This window comes from Oncorhynchus mykiss, chromosome 2 (genome assembly GCF_057628025.1).
Source record: "Oncorhynchus mykiss isolate SJ-2025 chromosome 2, ASM5762802v1, whole genome shotgun sequence".
Lineage (NCBI taxonomy): Eukaryota > Metazoa > Chordata > Actinopteri > Salmoniformes > Salmonidae > Oncorhynchus > Oncorhynchus mykiss.
In genome coordinates this window covers 6,828,030-6,845,514 of record NC_143023.1, presented here as the reverse complement: position 1 = coordinate 6,845,514, position 17,485 = coordinate 6,828,030, and the positions used below count along the sequence as shown (strand labels likewise).

At 41.4% G+C, this 17,485-nt stretch overlaps 2 protein-coding genes across 3 annotated transcripts in view; one reads left to right on the top strand and one right to left on the bottom strand.

The window, feature by feature from the left end:
• LOC149984782 (E3 ubiquitin-protein ligase MYLIP-A-like) overlaps window positions 1-16,207 on the bottom strand; it is a 32,038-nt gene extending 15,831 nt beyond the window's left edge. For both annotated transcript variants that reach the window (XM_090186714.1, XM_090186715.1), the window contains exons 1-2: window positions 15,840-16,207; window positions 15,390-15,580 (exon numbers count right to left, since the gene is read on the bottom strand). In XM_090186714.1, coding sequence (XP_090042840.1) covers window positions 15,390-15,580; window positions 15,840-15,926 — 278 coding nt within the window. In that variant the 5' untranslated portion in view covers window positions 15,927-16,207. The remainder of the gene's footprint in view (window positions 1-15,389; window positions 15,581-15,839) is intronic.
• Window positions 16,208-16,379: 172 nt separating this feature from the next.
• dtnbp1a (dystrobrevin binding protein 1a) overlaps window positions 16,380-17,485 on the top strand; it is a 49,834-nt gene continuing 48,728 nt past the window's right edge. The window contains exons 1-2 of the mRNA XM_036935967.2: window positions 16,380-16,677; window positions 17,294-17,347. Coding sequence (XP_036791862.2) covers window positions 16,622-16,677; window positions 17,294-17,347 — 110 coding nt within the window. The 5' untranslated portion in view covers window positions 16,380-16,621. The remainder of the gene's footprint in view (window positions 16,678-17,293; window positions 17,348-17,485) is intronic.

Here is a 17,485-nt window from a genome sequence, read left to right as displayed (position 1 = left end):
AGCTGTAGGACAGATGAAGTGCTGAATGCTCTCTGGAACTGTTGCTATGTGAACTCTGCCCTGCAAGTTGATATCAGCAGACCATCCTATTTAAACTGTGTATGCAGTACAATGTGATACAGCAGTGGGTGTTTAGCTAGTGGGGCTCTCAGCTGTAGCCAACAGGATGGATGCCTGCTTGGATTAACAATGGCTAGTACCGTGTGTTCTCACTCTCAGCCAGCCAGGAGGTAAGGGGGTGGCTGGATGTGGGGGACTGTGCATGCTAAGCCTGCAGGATGCATGGCTCTCATTGTCAGTGAGTGTGGAGCTGCATGTGGACTGCTGACAGACCGAGGGCCTCTCCCCTCTCTTGTTTGCCCAACTCTTTCAGGGCCAGCAGAGCACGTGCTTAGAGATGACTTACATAAGCCTCCTGTTGAATTGATTCAACAAATCAAACATTGTTGTTAGGAGTCATGATTCCCAAGGTGTGTTATTTTACTTTTGGAATAATCTGAAGGCTGAGTTATTTAGTAGCACTATAAATTTACCACATTATTCATTAAAATGTATATATACTTATTGGGCTACAGCCTGTACTTTGTTGTTATCTGCGATACATGGTTCATGTTCCATCGTTTGCAGTGTTTCCTCGTGTCAACCCTACTCACGCAAAGGCTGAGATCACACCAGTACGGTGTTAGCCCATCTAGTAGACAAGGAGAACATTAAAAATAAATAAAACACTAACCCCCCCCCCACCAAAAAACTATTTTGTACTAGTATGGCGGATCCTTAACACATTTCACGGCATCCATCTGGTGAATGTGACAAAATAATAAACAATTGTTACAAAAAAAACATGACACTTTCTGATCTTGCCACCTACTACAGATTAGCCTGCATATTAGACTGCATATTAGACTGCATATTAGACTGCATATTAGACTGCATATTAGACTGCATATTAGACTGCATATTGGCCTGCAGATTAGACTGCATATTAGACTGCATATTAGACTGCATATTAGACTGCATATTAGACTGCATATTAGACTGCATATTAGACTGCATATTAGACTGCATATTAGACTGCATATTAGACTGCATATTAGACTGCATATTAGACTGCATATTAGACTGCATATTAGACTGCATATTAACCTGCATATTAGACTGCATATTAGACTGCATATTAACCTGCATATTAACCTGCATATTAGACTGCATATTAGACTGCATATTAACCTGCATATTAGACTGCATATTAGACTGCATATTAGACTGTATATTAGACTGCATATTAACCTGCATATTAGACTGCATATTAGACTGCATATTAGACTGCATATTAGACTGCATATTAGACTGCATATTAGACTGCATATTAGACTGCATATTAGACTGCATATTAACCTGCATATTAGACTGCATATTAGACTGCATATTAGACTGTATATTAGACTGCATATTAACCTGCATATTAGACTGCATATTAGACTGCATATTAGACTGCATATTAACCTGCATATTAGACTGCATATTAGACTGCATATTGGCCTGCATATTAGACTGCATATTAGACTGCATATTGGCCTGCATATTGGCCTGCATATTAGACTGCATATTAGACTGCATATTAGACTGCATATTAGACTGCATATTAGCCTGCATATTAACCTGCATATTAACCTGCATATTAGACTGCATATTAGACTGCATATTAGACTGCATATTAACCTGCATATTAGACTGCATATTAGACTGCATATTGGCCTGCATATTAGACTGCATATTAGACTGCATATTGGCCTGCATATTGGCCTGCATATTAGACTGCATATTAGACTGCATATTAGACTGCATATTAGACTGCATATTAGACTGCATATTAACCTGCATATTAGACTGCATATTAACCTGCAGATTAGACTGCATATTAGACTGCATATTAACCTGCATATTAACCTGCATATTAACCTGCAGATTAGACTGCATATTAGACTGCATATTAGACTGCATATTAGACTGCATATTAGACTGCATATTAGACTGCATATTAGACTGCATATTAGACTGCATATTAGACTGCATATTAGACTGCATATTAGACTGCATATTAGACTGCATATTAGACTGCATATTGGCCTGCAGATTAGACTGCATATTAGACTGCATATTAGACTGCATATTAACCTGCATATTAACCTGCATATTAACCTGCATATTAGACTGCATATTAGACTGCATATTAGACTGCATATTAGACTGCATATTAGACTGCATATTAGACTGCATATTAGACTGCATATTAACCTGCATATTAGACTGCATATTGGCCTGCAGATTAGACTGCATATTGGCCTGCATATTAGACTGCATATTAACCTGCATATTAGACTGCATATTAGACTGCATATTAGACTGCATATTAACCTGCATATTAGACTGCATATTGGCCTGCATATTGGCCTGCATATTAGACTGCATATTAGACTGCATATTAGACTGCATATTAGACTGCATATTGGCCTGCATATTGGCCTGCATATTAGACTGCATATTGGCCTGCATATTAGACTGCATATTGGACTGCATATTAGACTGCATATTAGACTGCATATTAGACTGCATATTAGACTGCATATTAGACTGCATATTGGCCTGCATATTGGCCTGCATATTAGACTGCATATTAGACTGCATATTAGACTGCATATTAGACTGCATATTAGACTGCATATTGGCCTGCATATTGGCCTGCATATTAGACTGCATATTGGCCTGCATATTAGACTGCATATTGGACTGCATATTAGACTGCATATTAGACTGCATATTAGACTGCATATTAGACTGCATATTAGACTGCATATTGGCCTGCATATTGGCCTGCATATTAGACTGCATATTAGACTGCATATTAGACTGCATATTAGACTGCATATTAGACTGCATATTGGCCTGCATATTGGCCTGCATATTAGACTGCATATTGGCCTGCATATTAGACTGCATATTGGACTGCATATTAGACTGCATATTAGACTGCATATTAGACTGCATATTAGACTGCATATTAGACTGCATATTGGCCTGCATATTAGACTGCATATTAACCTGCATATTAACCTGCATATTAGACTGCATATTAGACTGCATATTAGACTGCATATTAGACTGCATATTAGACTGCATATTAGACTGCATATTAGACTGCATATTAGACTGCATATTAACCTGCATATTAGACTGCATATTGGCCTGCAGATTAGACTGCATATTAGACTGCATATTAGACTGCATATTAACCTGCATATTAGACTGCATATTAGACTGCATATTAGACTGCATATTAACCTGCATATTAGACTGCATATTAACCTGCATATTAGACTGCATATTAGACTGCATATTAGACTGCATATTAGACTGCATATTAGACTGCATATTAGACTGCATATTAGACTGCATATTAGACTGCATATTAACCTGCATATTAGACTGCATATTAGACTGCATATTAGACTGCATATTAGACTGCATATTAGACTGCATATTAGACTGCATATTAGACTGCATATTAGACTGCATATTAACCTGCATATTAGACTGCATATTGGCCTGCAGATTAACCTGCATATTAGACTGCATATTAGACTGCATATTAGACTGCATATTAGACTGCATATTAGACTGCATATTAACCTGCATATTAGACTGCATATTAGACTGCATATTAGACTGCATATTAACCTGCATATTAACCTGCATATTAACCTGCATATTAACCTGCATATTAACCTGCATATTAGACTGCATATTAACCTGCATATTAGACTGCATATTGGCCTGCATATTAGACTGCATATTAGACTGCATATTAGACTGCATATTAGACTGCATATTAGACTGCATATTGGCCTGCATATTGGCCTGCATATTAGACTGCATATTGGCCTGCATATTAGACTGCATATTGGACTGCATATTAGACTGCATATTAGACTGCATATTAGACTGCATATTAGACTGCATATTAGACTGCATATTGGCCTGCATATTGGCCTGCATATTAGACTGCATATTAACCTGCATATTAGACTGCATATTAGACTGCATATTAGACTGCATATTAGACTGCATATTAGACTGCATATTAGACTGCATATTAGACTGCATATTAACCTGCATATTGGACTGCATATTAACCTGCATATTGGACTGCATATTAACCTGCATATTAGACTGCATATTAGACTGCATATTAGACTGCATATTAGACTGCATATTAGACTGCATATTAGACTGCATATTAGACTGCATATTGGACTGCATATTAGACTGCATATTAGACTGCATATTAGACTGCATATTAGACTGCATATTGGCCTGCAGATTAGACTGCATATTGGCCTGCATATTAGACTGCATATTAGACTGCATATTAACCTGCATATTAGACTGCATATTGGCCTGCAGATTAGACTGCATATTGGCCTGCATATTAGACTGCATATTAACCTGCATATTAGACTGCATATTAGACTGCATATTAGACTGCATATTAACCTGCATATTAGACTGCATATTGGCCTGCATATTGGCCTGCATATTAGACTGCATATTAGACTGCATATTAGACTGCATATTAGACTGCATATTAGACTGCATATTGGCCTGCATATTGGCCTGCATATTAGACTGCATATTGGCCTGCATATTAGACTGCATATTGGACTGCATATTAGACTGCATATTAGACTGCATATTAGACTGCATATTAGACTGCATATTAGACTGCATATTGGCCTGCATATTGGCCTGCATATTAGACTGCATATTAACCTGCATATTAGACTGCATATTAGACTGCATATTAGACTGCATATTAGACTGCAGAGTAGACTGCATATTAGACTGCATATTAGACTGCATATTAACCTGCATATTAGACTGCATATTAGACTGCATATTAGACTGCATATTAGACTGCATATTAACCTGCATATTAACCTGCATATTAGACTGCATATTAGACTGCATATTAGACTGCATATTAACCTGCATATTGGACTGCATATTAACCTGCATATTAACCTGCATATTGGACTGCATATTAGACTGCATATTAGACTGCATATTAACCTGCATATTAGACTGCATATTAACCTGCATATTAACCTGCATATTGGACTGCATATTAACCTGCATATTGGACTGCATATTAGACTGCATATTGTCCTGCAGATTAGCCTGCATATTGGCCTGCATGCTCACATTAGGTGTATTTGCCCGTGTTAGGCTATGAGAATGAATAATGTAATCTACGTAGTCCTGCTGTACATTAAGAAATGATATGAATTTCCACATAGATTACAGGATTTAGGCTACACTATGACAGAGGATTAAGAGCATCTGTCATTTTCCGTTAAATTGACTTTCTCAATCCTTTGTTTAGTCGGAGAAGTTGTCCTTACTGGTTATGTTAATGTTTCAGACATTCTTTCCCATGCCTGTCAGTTATGCAATGTGTATTTTCTGAAGTTGTGCCCTGGCATAGTACAGATATGCCGTGTCAGCTGTGTTATTACTACAGGCCTCGTGTCAGCTGTGTTATTACTACAGGCCTTGTGTCAGCCGTGTTATTAGTACAGGCCTCGTGTCAGCCGTGTTATTACTACAGGCCTCGTGTCAGCCGTGTTATTACTACAGGCCTCGTGTCAGCCGTGTTATTACCACAGGCCTCGTGTCAGCTGTGTTATTAGTACAGGCCTCGTGTCAGCTGTGTTATTACTACAGGCCTCGTGTCGGCCGTGTTATTACTACAGGCCTCGTGTCAGCCGTGTTATTAGTACAGGCCTCGTGTCAGCTGTGTTATTACTACAGACCTCGTGTCGGCCGTGTTATTACTACAGGCCTCGTGTCGGCCGTGTTATTACTACAGGCCTCGTGTCAGCTGTGTTATTACTACAGGCCTCGTGTCAGCTGTGTTATTACTACAGGCCTCGTGTCAGCTGTGTTATTACTACAGGCCTCGTGTCAGCTGTGTTATCTAACAATCTAACAATCAACAATCTAACAATTCCACAAGAACTACCTAATACACACAAATCTAAGTAAAGGGATGGAATAAGATACCTCCCGATAAAATCAATATAGCTACTGTAGTGATGAGGAGAGACCAGATAGATAAAATAAGAGTCCTATACAGTATATATACAGGCTCCTGAACTAGTCATAAGACTAGAGTTCCAAAGTCATTTCGCTTAAATTAATGTAAAAAAAAAAGGTAGCTTATAACAGTGAACCTTTTTTTTTGTGGGATACACAAAGGGCAAATCTAGGTCTTGTGGCATATTTTGGTTAAACTATCCCCAATTCAATGGAATTGCAACCCTCTGCATGCACAGCACATTCTGTACAGCTGATTCTCAAGATCTCGCACACTACTGAGATGCTATTGAGCCCACACTAATGAGATGCTATTGAGCCCACACTACTACACTGTCTGAGCCAAGGACTACATGCTTTCTGGTAAGTTTTGATAACAATACTGGGTGGGGTGAATATGTTTTATATGACATACATTATTGTTTTGTTAACTAGTAAATAGTAGCCTACAGCAAAGTGTGTTTAAATCATTTCTAACTTGTTAACAATTTCTGCTAGTTAGTTTTTGCTACCATGTGGGTTTTAGCTTGCTGGAGCCTGCTAACCGAGGATTGTTAATTAACCTGTTTCATGTTAAAACATTTATCTGTGTACATTTCCAAATACTGTGCCAAACCATATGTGAAGAATGCAACAATGATGCAGGATCATCTGACCAAGTGCACAATGTTCCCTCAGCGCTCACAACGAGCAACTGACAAATGTCCCTCTACTTCTATTGGAGCAGAACATTATGAATCAGACACCTTATTAACAGCTCATGATTCTCCTGGAATCAGACACCTTATCAACAGCTCATGGTTCTCCTGGAATCAGACACTTTATCAACAGCTCATGGTTCTCCTGGAATCAGACACCTTATCAACAGCTCATGGTTCTCCTGGAATCAGACACCTTATCAACAGCTCATGGTCCTCCTGGAATCAGACGTTGTTTAACTCAATGGAGGAACGTAGTCAGAGAAATGCTGATGAATGTCTTGCTCAAGCTGTGTATGCAAACTGGTTCACCTCTGATGCTCACAGGCAATGTGTGTTGGAAGAGATTTCTGAATGTTCTTCTCCCAGCATACACCCCTCCAACCAGACATGCTTTATCTACTCATTTGCTGGATGCAGAGTTCAAGTGAAGGTCAAGCAAATCATAGAGAAAGCAGGCTATTGCAATCATCTCTGATGGGTGGTTGAATGTTTTTATTTATTTTACCTTTATTTAACTAGGCAAGTCAGTTAAGAACCAATTCTTATTTTCAATGACGGCCTAGGAACAGTGGGTTAACTGCCTGTTCATTTGTAATGATGTCTACTTATGATGAGGTAAAAGGTTTATGTTTCTGTCTCCATAGGATATGGTAAATACAGTGGGGCAAAAAAGTATTTAGTCAGCCACCAATTGTGCAAGTTCTCCCAATTAAAAAGATGAGAGAGGCCTGTTTTCATCATAGGTACACTTCAACTATGACAGACAAGATGAGGAAAAAAAATCCAGAAAATCACATTGTAGGATTTTTAATGAATTTATTTGCAAATTATGGTGTCAAATAACGAGTTGAGTTTTTACCATAAAGTTGCATCCAAATACTTTTTTACTAAATACTTTTTTGCCCCACTGTATATCCAATGCAAAAAAACACATCTAAATATAAATGGTATTCATATTAATTAGGATATATTTCCGTGAAATCCCATATATTCCCATTAATTCCCACGGAAAGTTTCCACCTCTGAATATTCCCCAAAACATGCAACCCTACTGAGGACTCATCCTGAATAAAAGTCACATACAGTAGGTTCCTGAACTAGCCTGAGGACTCATCCTGAATAACTGTCACATACAGTAGATTCCTGAACTAGCCTGAGGACTCATCCTGAATAACGGTCACATACAGTAGATTCCTGAACTAGCCTGAGGACTCATCCTGAATAACGGTCACATACAGTAGATTCCTGAACTAGCCTGAGGACTCATCCTGAATAACTGTCACATACAGTAGGTTCCTGAACTAGCCTGAGGACTCATCCTGAATAACGGTCACATACAGTAGATTCCTGAACTAGCCTGAGGACTCATCCTGAATAACGGTCACATACAGTAGATTCCTGAACTAGCCTGAAGACTCATCCTGAATAAAAGTCACATACAGTAGGTTCCTGAACTAGCCTGAGGACTCATCCTGAATAACGGTCACATACAGTAGATTCCTGAACTAGCCTGAGGACTCATCCTGAATAACGGTCACATACAATAGATTCCTGAACTAGCCTGAGGACTCATCCTGAATAAAAGTCACATACAGTAGATTCCTGAACTAGCCTGAGGACTCATCCTGAATAACGGTCACATACAGTAGGTTCCTGAACTAGCCTGAGGACTCATCCTGAATAACGGTCACATACAGTAGATTCCTGAACTAGCCTGAGGACTCATCCTGAATAACTGTCACATACAGTAGGTTCCTGAACTAGCCTGAGGACTCATCCTGAATAACGGTCACATACAGTAGGTTCCTGAACTAGCCTGAGGACTCATCCTGAATAACGGTCACATTCAGTAGATTCCTGAACTAGCCTGAGGACTCATCCTGAATAACGGTCACATTCAGTAGATTCCTGAACTAGCCTGAGGACTCATCCTGAATAACGGTCACATACAGTAGATTCCTGAACTAGCCCGAGGACTCATCCTGAATAACGGTCACATACAGTAGATTCCTGAACTAGCCCGAGGACTCATCCTGAATAACGGTCACATACAGTAGATTCCTGAACTAGCCCGAGGACTCATCCTGAATAACGGTCACATACAGTAGATTCCTGAACTAGCCCGAGGACTCATCCTGAATAACGGTCACATACAGTAGATTCCTGAACTAGCCTGAGGACTCATCCTGAATAACTGTCACATACAGTAGGTTCCTGAACTAGCCTGAGGACTCATCCTGAATAACGGTCACATACAGTAGATTCCTGAACTAGCCTGAGGACTCATCCTGAATAACGGTCACATACAGTAGGTTCCTGAACTAGCCTGAGGACTCATCCTGAATAACGGTCACATACAGTAGATTCCTGAACTAGCCTGAGGACTCATCCTGAATAAAAGTCACATACAGTAGGTTCCTGAACTAGCCTGAGGACTCATCCTGAATAACGGTCACATACAGTAGGTTCCTGAACTAGCCTGAGGACTCATCCTGAATAACGGTCACATACAGTAGATTCCTGAACCAGCCTGAGGACTCATCCTGAATAACGGTCACATACAATAGATTCCTGAACTAGCCTGAGGACTCATCCTGAATAAAAGTCACATACAGTAGATTCCTGAACTAGCCTGAGGACTCATCCTGAATAACGGTCACATACAGTAGGTTCCTGAACTAGCCTGAGGACTCATCCTGAATAACGGTCACATACAGTAGGTTCCTGAACTAGCCTGAGGACTCATCCTGAATAACGGTCACATACAGTAGATTCCTGAACTAGCCTGAGGACTCATCCTGAATAACGGTCACATACAGTAGATTCCTGAACTAGCCTGAGGACTCATCCTGAATAACTGTCACATACAGTAGGTTCCTGAACTAGCCTGAGGACTCATCCTGAATAACGGTCACATACAGTAGGTTCCTGAACTAGCCTGAGGACTCATCCTGAATAACGGTCACATACAGTAGATTCCTGAACTAGCCTGAGGACTCATCCTGAATAACGGTCACATACAGTAGATTCCTGAACTAGCCTGAGGACTCATCCTGAATAACTGTCACATACAGTAGGTTCCTGAACTAGCCTGAGGACTCATCCTGAATAACTGTCACATACAGTAGATTCCTGAACTAGCCTGAGGACTCATCCTGAATAACGGTCACATACAGTAGATTCCTGAACTAGCCCGAGGACTCATCCTGAATAACGGTCACATACAGTAGATTCCTGAACTAGCCCGAGGACTCATCCTGAATAACTGTCACATACAGTAGGTTCCTGAACTAGCCTGAGGACTCATCCTGAATAACGGTCACATACAGTAGGTTCCTGAACTAGCCTGAGGACTCATCCTGAATAACGGTCACATACAGTAGATTCCTGAACTAGCCTGAGGACTCATCCTGAATAACGGTCACATACAGTAGATTCCTGAACTAGCCTGAGGACTCATCCTGAATAACGGTCACATACAGTAGGTTCCTGAACTAGCCTGAGGACTCATCCTGAATAAAAGTCACATACAGTAGATTCCTGAACTAGCCTGAGGACTCATCCTGAATAACGGTCACATACAGTAGGTTCCTGAACTAGCCTGAGGACTCATCCTGAATAACGGTCACATACAGTAGGTTCCTGAACTAGCCTGAGGACTCATCCTGAATAACGGTCACATACAGTAGATTCCTGAACTAGCCTGAGGACTCATCCTGAATAACGGTCACATACAGTAGATTCCTGAACTAGCCTGAGGACTCATCCTGAATAACTGTCACATACAGTAGGTTCCTGAACTAGCCTGAGGACTCATCCTGAATAACGGTCACATACAGTAGGTTCCTGAACTAGCCTGAGGACTCATCCTGAATAACGGTCACATACAGTAGATTCCTGAACTAGCCTGAGGACTCATCCTGAATAACGGTCACATACAGTAGATTCCTGAACTAGCCTGAGGACTCATCCTGAATAACTGTCACATACAGTAGGTTCCTGAACTAGCCTGAGGACTCATCCTGAATAACTGTCACATACAGTAGATTCCTGAACTAGCCTGAGGACTCATCCTGAATAACGGTCACATACAGTAGATTCCTGAACTAGCCCGAGGACTCATCCTGAATAACGGTCACATACAGTAGATTCCTGAACTAGCCCGAGGACTCATCCTGAATAACTGTCACATACAGTAGGTTCCTGAACTAGCCTGAGGACTCATCCTGAATAACGGTCACATACAGTAGGTTCCTGAACTAGCCTGAGGACTCATCCTGAATAACGGTCACATACAGTAGATTCCTGAACTAGCCTGAGGACTCATCCTGAATAAAAGTCACATACAGTAGATTCCTGAACTAGCCTGAGGACTCATCCTGAATAACGGTCACATACAGTAGGTTCCTGAACTAGCCTGAGGACTCATCCTGAATAACGGTCACATACAGTAGGTTCCTGAACTAGCCTGAGGACTCATCCTGAATAACGGTCACATACAGTAGGTTCCTGAACTAGCCTGAGGACTCATCCTGAATAACGGTCACATACAGTAGGTTCCTGAACTAGCCTGAGGACTCATCCTGAATAACGGTCACATACAGTAGATTCCTGAACTAGCCTGAGGACTCATCCTGAATAACGGTCACATACAGTAGGTTCCTGAACTAGCCTGAGGACTCATCCTGAATAACGGTCACATACAGTAGGCTCCTGAACTAGCCTGAGGACTCATCCTGAATAACGGTCACATACAGTAGGTTCCTGAACTAGCCTGAGGACTCATCCTGAATAACGGTCACATACAGTAGATTCCTGAACTAGCCTGAGGACTCATCCTGAATAAAAGTCACATACAGTAGATTCCTGAACTAGCCTGAGGACTCATCCTGAATAACGGTCACATACAGTAGGTTCCTGAACTAGCCTGAGGACTCATCCTGAATAACGGTCACATACAGTAGGTTCCTGAACTAGCCTGAGGACTCATCCTGAATAACGGTCACATACAGTAGGTTCCTGAACTAGCCTGAGGACTCATCCTGAATAACGGTCACATACAGTAGGTTCCTGAACTAGCCTGAGGATTCATCCTGAATAACGGTCACATACAGTAGATTCCTGAACTAGCCTGAGGACTCATCCTGAATAACGGTCACATACAGTAGGTTCCTGAACTAGCCTGAGGACTCATCCTGAATAACGGTCACATACAGTAGGCTCCTGAACTAGCCTGAGGACTCATCCTGAATAACGGTCACATACAGTAGGTTCCTGAACTAGCCTGAGGACTCATCCTGAATGTAACTCTGCTGCTCTATTGATCGCTCCACACATTAGAAGAAACTATAGTGGGCGTGGTGTATGGCCAGAGCGATGTGGATGGTAGTCAGGCCACTCCCCTTCATGGCACACAGTGCCCTCTGTCTTGTCAGTCGATACACGGTGTCAGGGTTACCCAGGGCAAACCAAACTGGCTTGACATGTTGGGTTGACATTGACATGTCATTTGAAGCTATGCCCTACTAGTAGTAGGCTACTTTTTTGGGGGAAATAATTTTGTCATTGAAGAAAATACACTAGGCTCTAGTATTACCCTGGGTGGCTGGCATAGTACTGTAGGTACCCTGGCATAGTACTGTAGGTACCCTGGCATAGTACTGTAGGTACCCTGGCATAGTACTGTAGGTACCATGGCATAGTACTGTAGGTACCCTGGTATAGTACTGTAGGTACCCTGGCATAGTACTGTAGGTACCCTGGCATAGTACTGTAGGCACCCTGGTATAGTACTGTAGGTACCCTGGCATAGTACTGTAGGTACCCTGGCATAGTACTGTAGGTACCCTGGCATAGTACTGTAGGTACCCTGGTATAGTACTGTAGGTACCCTGGCATAGTACTGTAGGTACCCTGGTATAGTACTGTAGGTACCATGGCATAGTACTGTAGGTACCCTGGCATAGTACTGTAGGTACCCTGGCATAGTACTGTAGGTACCCTGGTATAGTACTGTAGGTATCCTGGCATAGTACTGTAGGTACCCTGGCATAGTACTGTAGGTACCCTGGCATAGTACTGTAGGTACCCTGGCATAGTACTGTAGGTACCCTGGCATAGTACTGTAGGTACCCTGGCATAGTACTGTAGGCACCCTGGTATAGTACTGTAGGTACCCTGGCATAGTACTGTAGGTACCATGGCATAGTACTGTAGGTACCCTGGCATAGTACTGTAGGTACCCTGGTATAGTACTGTAGGTACCCTGGCATAGTACTGTAGGTACCCTGGTATAGTACTGTAGGTACCATGGCATAGTACTGTAGGTACCCTGGTATAGTACTGTAGGTACCCTGGCATAGTACTGTAGGTACCCTGGCATAGTACTGTAGGTACCCTGGCATAGTACTGTAGGTACCCTGGTATAGTACTGTAGGTATCCTGGCATAGTACTGTAGGTACCCTGGCATAGTACTGTAGGTACCCTGGCATAGTACTGTAGGTACCCTGGCATAGTACTGTAGGTACCCTGGCATAGTACTGTAGGTACCCTGGTATAGTACTGTAGGTACCCTGGCTGGCAGGCATAGTACTGTAGGTACCCTGGCTGGCATAGTACTGTAGGCACCCTGGTATAGTACTGTAGGTACCCTGGCATAGTACTGTAGGTACCCTGGCTGGCAGGCATAGTACTGTAGGTACCCTGGCTGGCATAGTACTGTAGGTACCCTGGTATAGTACTGTAGGTACCCTGGTATAGTACTGTAGGTACCATGGCATAGTACTGTAGGTACCCTGGCATAGTACTGTAGGTACCCTGGCATAGTACTGTAGGTACCCTGGCATAGTACTGTAGGTACCCTGGCATAGTTCTGTAGGTACCCTGGCATAGTACTGTAGGTATCCTGGCATAGTACTGTAGGTATCCTGGCTGGCATAGTACTGTAGGTATCCTGCCTGTCATAGTACTGTAGGTATCCTGGCTGGCATAGTACTGTAGGTATCCTGGCTGGCATAGTACTGTAGGTATCCTGGCTGGCATAGTACTGTAGGTAGCCTGGTATAGTACTGTAGGTACCCTGGCTGGCTGGTATAGTACTGTAGTTACCCTGGCTGGCTGGTATAGTACTGTAGGTACCCTGGCTGGCTGGTATAGTGCTGCAGGTACCCTGGTATAGTACTGTAGGTACCCTGGCTGGCTGGTATAGTGCTGCAGCTACCCTGGTATAGTACTGTAGGTACCCTGGCTGGCTGGTATAGTGCTGCAAGTACCCTGGCTGGCAGGTATAGTACTGTAGTTTATTTGAATTCCATTTTTTATTTTTGTGAGCTCAATACTCATATTCCACAGTTTCTCTAGAGATAAATCAGATCCAGACTAAACTGTGCGATGTGGTAGGGAGTTGTAGTTTCCAACCAGCCGATATTCTACATAGTTTAGTGCATCAAAACGTGGTAATTAACTACAATGACCATTATCCATTGAGCATCTACTTGTCCGGTATGTGCGGGTTTTTTCTTTTCACACCTGCTTCAAAAGAGGCAAAAGAATGCGTTGTGTTGATGGGATGTAGCGAGCAGCTGTCGCTTCGTCAGGGATCTCTACCTGAAAATACATGATCTAAGTAATTGATAGTTGGTATTCAGCCGTCATAAAAGTACGCCTTACTTACTTTGAAGAACTACTAAAATATGAATTTTGCCAGACAGCATAGGGAGGAGCTCTATACAGATGAAATGATGAATTGGAATGAAATAATAAAGTCATCAAATATAACAAATGTAATATACACAACAACTGAAATATGTTATTAAAGTAAAGTACTGTGAATAAATGATGGTTAATAAGGGACCAGCAGTAATGGGCAGTCACTACCATCATGGGGTTTTAATTCATGGTTTTATTCTGTGTTGTTACAGCGCTCATCCCAAATCATCGAAACTGTGATTTATTTTTTAAGCAGGCCTCAAAAAGCAATAAGCACTCAGCACGGTGGAGTGTGCAAAGTGCACATTTTGGGATAAGGGTAGAGAAATTGGGACACAACCCTAGTGCACCCATAGGAACGTAGTGCACTATAAAGAGAATAGGGTGCCCTCTGGGATGCACGCCGAGTCACGTTATACACTGGTACAACACCTATAGAGCACATTGACATGTGGGTTTGGGATAGAACCTGCTGGACACACAGTGAAATGCATGCACGGTAACTAACTCGCTGCAGACGCGTCACCAGACACTGTTTGCATACGGGAGGTCAAACTTCCCCTAGATGGGGAGAGAAGTCAGTGGGTCATATTATTTATTGATCCTAAATGGGCTGAAAAACTACAAGTTGACTGAAATAGCAGGGTTTTAATGATTGATAGGGTGGGGTTTAACTCAATTTTATCTGATCTGATTTATCTGTCACTACATTTGTTAATCTTATTGCATTTTAAAAAAATACACTACTATCTAATGTTTGCAGTACCATTAGCTTCAATAGGCAGAGTGCCTTACTGCAAATAGGTCCCCTACAATAAACATACCGTGTCTGTTCTTGCAGGGTCAGATGGGGTTCCACAAAGAACTTGACTCTAAGCTTCAGTCTGCAGGGAGACAGGTTATCCATCTGTTGGGAGATCCTGTTCCTGAGATTCAACCACAAACTCTCCCCTTTGCTTCCACAGAACTGAAGCCCAAAGTAATCCACCTCTATTATTCCCAGTTTCCGACAGACCTGTGTGTCAAAACAATAGAACAACACACTTCACTAAAGAAGTCAATGCCCCATCAAGACAGGTAGTTAAATACAACGTTACATGTACTACGCTGTTGTTACATTGTTACAAGTGTACGTACACGTTAACTTTTATTCAAATTCTCAAAATATTTACAGAAACCAAAATGATTAAAACTGTATTAATTTGCAACCCCAACACACAGATACTAACAACATGGAATAAAATAGACTTGAATGATAATAACTGTAACGGTACCTTGTGTAAACAGTCCTCTCCATTAGCCTTCGAATCAACATCCACCTCCATCACCATCGAGTCCGGTCGCGTGATATGGCAAAGCATTTTTATTTTTCTGTATGTTTGCAATAGTTGTCCTATAGTAGTTTAATCTATCGATGCACTTACACTTTACAGGAAAAACAAACATTCAAACTGTACAGTCCATGGACCGATCAGGAAGTGTCCAAAAATACAACCGTGGGGTTTTATATGGCTCGGAGGGTGAAACACCGCCCCCTTCATTCAACGAACTTCTCAACAACCAATCAGTGTAAACACACAGACGTAAACAAGGTTTTTGTCACCACCTACCGGATTGTTCATTCTAACCATGTTACCTGTTCATTCATACAAAACCCGCTTTTAGAAGCTACCCTACACACACAAATAGTCATGTAAACTCACAATCATTTTATCCTCAAAATATTCAGAAATGTGTTATTGTAACATTTTGATGTACCTAATGAATGGCTTCCTGTGTTCTATGTGAAAGAATGTCGGCTGCGCATAGCTGCGCAACCCTGATTTTACTCAACAACCCCACTGCATGTTGACACTTGACTGCGTCGGGAAAACAGCTGAGCAAAGACCAAACAACAACCATCTATCAGACTTTAGCTACTTATAGAAGTATACAATCTGAACATTGACCCGTAGCTTTGACATGGCACTTGAGGAATATTCACAAAGAAGCTAGCTAATACAGTTAATGCGAAGATAAAAAAAAACGTATTTGCAGCTTGGAAGAAACCAGGAAGATGTTTGAGAATTTCAAAGAGAGGTTGCAGACGGTGCAGCAAGATTTCACAACGGGGTTTGTATTAAATCTACTTTTATAGCTAATGCTTCATTCATGGCCCTATGTCTTGTGACCCTGCCTGTTCTGACATTTCTGTATTATCAATTTTTAAAAAACCATCTACGTTAATTAGCTAGCTAGTTTCTCCCTCTTTGCCAGCATGGCTGAAAGGCTATCTATCTATCTAGCTGGATGTAACTGTGTGGGACGAAACCACCGAACAAGTTTTGCGTAACTAGCTAATACTAAACACAAAACACACCCAGGCTGGCAGTAAATGAAAACCATGAATTTAGATGCTGCCAAAGCTTATTGATACAGTTAGCTAGCTAAGTTGATTACATTCAGCTGACCATCATGTGATGGAAGTGAGAGAGACACATTCTGGACTGGAACCTGATGCCGGAAGACTGAAGCAGAACAAGTCTCAGCCAATATTTATGGCTCCCTATATAGTGCACTACTTTGGGTTCTGGTATAAATTAGTTCACTATATAGAGAATAGGTTGCCATTTAGGTAACAGACAAAGTGTCTACTGTCATCCAATGAATATTTACATTGCTGTGACGGCTGTCCCATATACATATACATGTTGTTTTACCTGCTCACATCTTTATAATTTCCCCTCAGGATGAAGACTCTGAGTGACAAATCAAAGGAGGCCAAAGTAAAGCAGAAACACAGGTAAGGCGGGCCTGTATCCATAGTGTCTCAGAGTTGGAGTCATAAAATTAAAAAAAGTTTATTTATTAACTTAACTGAGTGATGATGTAATATCAGTTTGGCCTTTAAGATCATAATGAATAAAGACTATATGGACAG